This window comes from Hipposideros armiger, unplaced genomic scaffold (assembly GCF_001890085.2).
Source record: "Hipposideros armiger isolate ML-2016 unplaced genomic scaffold, ASM189008v1 scaffold_287, whole genome shotgun sequence".
Classification (NCBI taxonomy): Eukaryota; Metazoa; Chordata; class Mammalia; order Chiroptera; family Hipposideridae; genus Hipposideros; species Hipposideros armiger.
In genome coordinates, this window is record NW_017731637.1 from 164,901 (window position 1) to 173,109 (window position 8,209).

At 34.0% G+C, this 8,209-nt stretch overlaps 1 protein-coding gene across 3 annotated transcripts in view; it reads right to left on the bottom strand.

The window, feature by feature from the left end:
* TRPC4 (transient receptor potential cation channel subfamily C member 4) overlaps positions 1-8,209 on the bottom strand; it is a 233,384-nt gene that overhangs the window by 35,653 nt on the left and 189,522 nt on the right. For all 3 annotated transcript variants that reach the window (XM_019658677.1, XM_019658678.1, XM_019658676.1), the window contains exon 7: positions 6,561-6,874. In XM_019658677.1, the coding sequence (XP_019514222.1) occupies positions 6,561-6,874 (314 nt within the window). The remainder of the gene's footprint in view (positions 1-6,560; positions 6,875-8,209) is intronic.

The following is an 8,209-nucleotide window of genomic DNA, read 5'->3' on the forward strand; positions in this document are numbered from 1 at the left end:
GCCACTATCTTCAGTACTCCATGTCAGGCACTATCTTCAGGGTTCAGCATCTTGATCATGCCACATGAGCTTACAATGTAGTGAAGAAGACAGATATTATAGAAGTAACTCTGATCCTTCCCTTGATAAGTACACTTTGACTGCAGAACACTGGACACTAGGGTTCTACTGACCAGAGCTGGTCCAATTCATGTTGTAGAATAATCCTTGACAGAGAGAGATCAAAAGCTACCCTAAACACCCATAGCCCATCTAGGACCATCAATCCCTGTTTTCATCTTTCTCTCAAGTATTTGATTTCTAGTCTAAACCTTCCATAGTTTGGTTTTACCCTAAGCCTTCATTTCTATTCAGATTCATTTTAAGAGAACTGCCCCTTTGCAGACCTACAAAATACATTATTCACCCTTGGATTGCTTGTTAGTTTCCCATGCACGAAGCTTTGTCTAATGATTTTATGTGCTGGGCATATATATAAATAGGAGCTCAAAAAGCATTCAAGAGAGAAAATTACAGACATATTCAAAAGCAAGATTGTTAGAAAAGGCGGATCATTTTTGAAAATGTGAGTATCTTGATACAGCTGGAAAATGGAGCATTTGAAAACAGAGAGATTAATATAAGAGGAAGTTGGAGCCAGGTGAATGAAAACTTTAGCAGACATGTTAAGAGAGGAATAATGATTGAATCATAGTACTGGGTCATAAGTTCCTTGAATACAGAAAAATATGTGTGCATCTTTATATCCTCTATAGTCTATGATGTATATTTATAAAAGCCAAGTAATCAATCGAAATGAGTAAAATTAAATTGATGCAAAATAAAAATGTTTGTCATATGAGATTAAATAGAAAATGTAGACTGGTTTTAATGTCTAATTTACAAGGCGATAACCATTCCCATTCTACAAATCAGTTAGATAACTAAGTAGTGAAACAAAGTAGAAAGCCATATGATTCTCTCCTGTGGTAGATAATACTACATTAAATAGCTAGGATTCAAACTTCTACAGCTCTCTGCTATGAAAATAAAAGATATTTAGAAAACCTCATAACTTGGAGAGTACACTACAGTTACAGCATTTGTGAAATGGAAACAATAATGCTTCCTTTATAGCTGATAAAAATAGGAGGATCAATGAGACACATACTCAGAACTATTTAGAAGAACCGTGTTATAAAAAAATCTATCACGATAGTTAAAGTAAATGTTCCCATTTATAATATTTTTGATTTTTGAAAATATCACTTAAATTACACAATGGAATTGGCATAGGAATGTACACATTTCTGCCAAATGACTGAAGATAAATATGAGATAAGTTGTATGTATAGAAAGGGACTAAATAATATTTGGGAGAAAATCAGTCCTGATGAAGCTAAACTAATATTTCATAATTATGCCCAGGCATCAATAAGCTCTAGATTATTAACATTTCATATATANTATCAATATAATTTACTTGGTTTTCTCCTGACATCAATGGCAGTTCAGAGAGAATGAGAGGTTATATAACATAAGAGTAAATAAATAAATAAATAAATAAATAAATAAATAAATAAATAAATAATAAAATGTCACCAAAATCCCACAGCAGTTGTTTTCTTTAATGTTTAAATAAAAAGTGATGCAGAATAAATGGATTCTCATGGTTGAATAATACTGATTTACTTCTGTTTACATAAGAAGTACTAAATTATTACGGAATATTAGCAAACTCTTAGGCAAAATATTTATTTACATTTTTTATTAGAATTGAAAATGAGACAATTAAAAAATAATGTTGTGTGATTAAGTCTTATTTTTAATAATAATTCCTATTTCTTTCATTCTTATTTTTATTTTATTTTCCTGTTTTTGAATGGAATGAATCTGAAGTGAGATTTGCAGAATAGTTCCACTTGACTAAAACATATTCACTTCTTAGATGAGATAAGACCTTGGTGTTTATAAGTTAAATATTTTTTATTATATGTTTTAAGAAAATCAAACTAGGTTAACCTTTCAAAACCATTGCTTCTAGAAATGTTTTCATACTTAGTGACCCCCAAATCTATTGATATCAACATTTCCCTTACATTGAAGAGGCATTAGCTACATCACATCTCAGACTGCCTTTAGGTAACAGCTATTTTCATAATTTTATGTTGAAATAAGGACAGAAAGCTTTCTATGGTAATGCCCCTCTTAATTAAATGACATAACATAAAACTTCAATTGAAGACTAAAACCTGGCAATTTTTATGGGTTGATGTTACAGATTTACCTTTCTAATAAAACATTTTGTTTCTTGCTCTTTGAAGATATTTCTCAATTGCTACTTTTAAAAATTAGCTTGTTCCCTAGTTAAGTACTTATAACTAGAGAAAGCAATCAAGTAAAAAGTTAATGTATTCCACAATTGAGGTTTTCCTTTCTCCCTTGAGACTAAAATGATGAGCAAACATAAATTAATACAAAACACATCTGCACATTTTATTCTTAGTTTATAAGGAGTACTGTAAAATTAAAACAAAGTATGGCCTCAACTGGCATGTTCTAATTACGAGGAATAAAGCTCCAATAAACATCAAAGGGTTTTTCTTAATGAGACAATATCTGTCACAAAGCCAATGCACCTCTCTTCAAAGGAGAGTCCTTTATCCAGAGACTATTAGTTTACAATTGTATATAGAATAATCTCATGACTAAACATTGGTTTCTTTTAATAACATATAGTTCTTCCCATGTTAAAGAGAAAATATCAGGAAGAAGTGTCCATTTGCTGGTGGGAAAACACAGGGAGGGACATAGAAGACATACATTACAGTTTATGCCCCCTGAACACTCACAGGAGGGGACCAGGTAGGCATTCTGGAAAAGGTACATCTCAGATAGATTTTGGAAAACAGAATAAAATTTTGCCAAGCGGGATGGCAGAACAAGAGCATTCTGGGGTTAGAGTAGAATATGCCATATCTGGGGATTGATAACCCACTAGAAATGTGTGATTAGGGAATGGAGAAAGAGGAAACTTGAAGAAGAAGCAAGGGGAAAGATCCCTGAAGGGCCTGGTATGTCAAGAAGAGCAGTTTGGCTGTATCCAGTAAGGAATGAGAACCTATTTCAATACTTTAAACAGAGGAGTGTCAATGCTTTCATTTAGAAAGATCATTCAGGCAACAGGATGGAAGACACATGACCAAGGACAGAGCCAAGCAGCAGGGGAACTTACATTTCGGCATAGCACTGAGCAAGGGAAGACAGTACCAAGATAACAGAGCAGGAGTAGACATTTATTGACTAACTGCATGGGGAGGGGAGAGGGGACAGGGGCTACCTAACACAAACTTTTAATTTAAGTAGCTGGGTGGGCTGTGGTAGCATTGACTAAAAAGGGAGTTGAGGAGGAGGAAGTACAAATTTTGAGAGAGACTCTGATGAATTTTCTTTAATTGGGTTTAAAGTTTTAGGAGATATAGATGTAGAGGCGTCTAAAGGTTGGACCTACAAATCTTGGGGACCTGTGCTAGTGATATGAACATAGGAGTCATCTCAGATATATAAGGCCAAATTCATAATCATAGATGAGTTTTCAAAGGGAGATTGGAATAGGGTTTGAGGATAGTTGCTAAGGCAGACCATTATTTAAATGCAATAATTGAAAAATAATTATCAGAGAAAAGTGGGAAAGATGAAAAAAGAGATAAAAACTAAAAACATAGTAACACTGAAAATAAAAGAGGACAAGATTTCAAAAATGAAAGTGTTAAACAGGTTCAAATGATGCAGACACATTAAATAAGATATAAAAAGATAAATGTCCACTGACAGTGGCTCTAGATATTTTCTAGAACAGCTTAAGTGGAGTGATGGAAGCAATAGCCAAATTGCAATTGGATAAAGAATGCATAAGAAGCAAGAAAACAAGGTATCATGTTCAGGCTTCATTTCAGTGTTGCTTGGATGAAAGGAAAGAGAGAAACAGGGAAGAAACAGTAGCTAATGAGACACACAGGATTCAAAGTTTCTGCATCCATCCGTACTCCCATGGAAGGAGTAATAGAAAGGAACTACACGAGATATAGGGGAGAGATAATACTCTACTACTATCACTAATGATATAAGGAGGTAGAGTAGCTAACTTTTAAAAATCATATTATATGACAGGCACTGTATTAGGCCGTTTACATGAATTAATGTGTCTTTTAATCCTCATATGGAGTTTTGAATCCTCATATGGAGAGGGTGGGTATAAAAAAAAACCTTGAAATTTATGGAAGTTACAAAATTATAAAATGATAGCTGAAGATCAACAAAAGCACAGAAATGAGATATAGAACAGGAGCCCGAGGGCATCACTAGACATGCCCTCACAGTGATTGAGATCCATTAAGCTGAAACAGGGTCATCAAGGAACAGGTAACATATGCCTGCCTGGTATATTCTATATATACTCTAGTACATTCATACTACTGGGAGTTATTGCCATATTATTTTAGTTTTTGAATAATTTTAAACAAGAATAATTTGTTGCTTGCTGGTTTATATTCTGTTATCTGGGGGAAAAAAATCCAGGTAGAATATCTGATTTATTTGGGTTGAATTATTTGGGCCTATCATATTTTAAATATGCAATTATCTGTTGCTTTTCATGATTATAGAGGAAGCCATTGATAAGGATCAATGAAAATAACACATAATCCCAGGAATTCAAGGTACTTGCTTTTATAATACAATTTATGCTAGATATTTTGCGTCAGACTTCTCTAGCCATATTCTTCTTGGATGGAGATTTAAATTAGTTAGTAATACATAATCATTTACCACGAAACCAGTAATAGGGCAAGGGGATTCCTGGAAACCTTAGAGAAGATAAATTAGAATGGGGTTAGATAAAATCTTATTAGCTGCAGATGAATCAGATTGCTGAGAAGGGGTTGGGGTCTTGGAACCAGAGCTATTCCCTGAATTAAAGAAGACCTGGGGACATAGGTTAGTCACTTCTAGGTGCCGCGTGGAAGTTCTTTCTGGAAGACAAAGCATGAAATTAGAAGGACACGGCAACAAACATAGATGGGGTTCTTGGCAAGCAGTATGCATCAGGGCATGCAGTATGGATAACAAGGCACTTGTGAAAGATGGAGTGTGCAAAAGGGCACACGATCAGAAATCTGGGAGGCCAGGAAGCAGACAGACAATACACAGGAAGTTTGTTAGAGGCAGAATTCTAGTCTGTGAAGGATCTGACCACGTAAATCCCTGGTCCTGGTTGTCACAGGCTAGTTACCAAGACAGGTATCACAAATGAGTAGGGAAAGATAGGTTCCAGTATCAAAACAGACACAATCCAAGGCCATGCTAATCACAAGAGTGTTGCCAAGTTTCATTGAATCCCCTTTGTCCAGGGTCAGAAAAGAGTATAAGGAAGACACCAAAGCTGAGTGAGCTTGTAGGCTGGAGAACTGCCACTTAAGCCCAGAAGAATAAAAAGGCTGGGAACAAGACATGACATCGGGCAGCTGGGATGTCTTGTTTTTTCTCATGATTCATAGGTTTGTATTGAAATTATTTCTGAAATTATTTGAGGCAGCTAAGGCTAAGATTAGAATTCCACGTGCAAATAATCAGATCTTGATTAATTAAAATGGAGTTTTAAATATTGGGATCAAAGATAAAACAGATATAGGGTTGAACCAACAAAGATATTTTAACCATAAGTGGCTTAGTTTACACGATGATATTGGTTTCCTCCCACTTGACTAATTGCTATACTCTCTTATAGTACAAAAAATTCTGTAATGACCCATGAATAGGGTCTGACTTTTAAAGTCAACTACAAAATGACCATGTATTCACTTGTGGTTATGGTGGAGATGAAAACTACCTAGTTTTTTCATTAATCTGCTAATTAAGTGTTTACCACAGTGGCAAGGAGATGGACACAGATACGAGTAAGTAGAGATGTATTCCCTGAGGACTGTGTGAGCATCAAACACAGTGGTCATGAACCTGTGCTGTCGGCAAATCTGACTGTGATATATGCCAGAGGGTGACACTGGACAAGGCCTATTGTGTTTCAGGGGTAAGGGCACAGGAAGTTTTGTGTGCAAAATCATAATGACCTAGGCTTGGATTATTTCTACATGCTTACATTTTTTTGTGGAAAACTAGAGAATGAGAGAGACATGGGAAGGGACTTTAGCATCTAGGAAACATGAGGGAAAACACTTAGATTTTCTTACATGATTGCTTTTACATATACATATTCTATCTTTTAATGTGCTTGTAAGCTGTCAATGGGGCACAGATTTTCATTTTATTCCACATTTTAAAATAGTATACATAGCTCTTTTTTTTTTAGGTCATTTTGAAAGAAACGACTATTTTACTAACCTTAAATATACTGGATATATATTTTTTTAATGTCAGAAGAAGACATTGATGTTCAAAGACATGTTAATTCTGTTTCCTGCATTAAGCATAATTTTTTTGCAACCACTTGTCACGGACCTTTCAAATTCATAATATAATAACTCTAAATTCTGCACATTACCCATAAAAATGTTTGTTCCACTTACGTTGAAAATGCATTATTCTGCTTTTCACATCGTATGCCTTTGCAGCTTAACCCTTTTGTTTCTTCATAATAGAAGTACAATTGATTTAGGCCATTCGCAAATGCTAACAACACAAGGCAGTATATGAAGAGAAACTTCAAAATGTCCAGGAGCATTCTTCCCAGAGATATTTGCAGAGGCCCCAGGTGAGAATTTGCGGTAAACAGTGAGATCAGGCGCAGGGAACTGAAGATGTTTGCAATAGCAAATAAAGCTTCAGCCACCAGAGTGGGATGCCACATGTCCCAAGATTCTCGTGGATTAAGAGCACTGTACTGGAGAAGAGACAGAAACAAAGGGAAAGTAAAACAAACACATACATATGAATATGTCAAGTTCAGGCCCCGATGCTTTTTTAGGTAGATCCAGCACAATAGCCCTTTGTCAGGAAGCTGATGTCCACCAAGCCAGTCACAGCATTATACTCAAAAATAAGAATCTACTCAAAAATAAGAATCTATTAAAGCAATTTATAATTCGTGAACTTCTATTATATAGTGAGTGGCCTTCCTGACCTGTCTTTGTCATATGCAGTATTTGTTAATATGTGAATTATATCTGTCATTGACCTTTCCAATGAAACTTTAAGAAAAGAAAAATGCTATGTAGGGAAACAATTTTGATTTTATATTGGGAAAAGATAGCATATTATAATAACACAGAAAACTACATTATAAATGAAAGGCACTAAATTTTGAAAAACAATCAATGGCTTTACTTACCATATTTGACACACTTACCTATTCTAGAGGAATGCATGTAGGATACAAATTACATATAAGTGAGTGGAAGTAGTTGTCTGTTGCCTTGGAAATACTAATGTATAACAGTTAGTGCTTTGTGTCTGTTACATTCTAAATGTAGATAAAGCCTAACTTGGAAATCATCCTGGAAGTCAATGAATTGCTAATTTGTTATATTTCATGTGTAGAAAATGTGATATTTATCTAAACATTCTTTAATTATATGAAACATGTAATTTGAGAAAAATATTTGTTAAACTTTGACCAAGAATTATTTTAAAAGTAAGAGTTAAATAAAATGTCAGCTTTGAATTATTTTGATATTGAGCTATATAAAGAACATAATGAAATTTATTCCTCATACTATTGAAGTATATTTGTTCCCATTTTTTTTAAAAAGGATCAAATATGCTCTGTGAAATATTGCATTATGAAAGCCTGTAAATATGTATAAGAACTGAACAATAAATTAAATTCTCTTCATACACATCACTAAAAATTACGTCTAGACAATTGCATCTTTTTCCTAATGATCATGTCAGAAAAAAACTTTTTACTTCTAAATGAGTCCCATCAGAATATTTCCATTCCTTTTATATTTTATACCAAAGAACTTTACAAATGTTAATTAATTCTTTTGAAACTAATAGTATTTTTTAATCACCCTGGGGATAAAATATAAGTGTGTGGTTTTGTTCAACAAGCAGACTCTTGTTTGAGTGACAATTTAAAACAATCAAGTTTGAACTAGAGGGAAATTATTTTCTATTTTTAAATACTGATAACTGTTCTAAACATTCTCATGCATAGTTTTAGCATAAAACAGCTAATGATATGATTGAACATAAAGAAAAAAATTAAAAATTA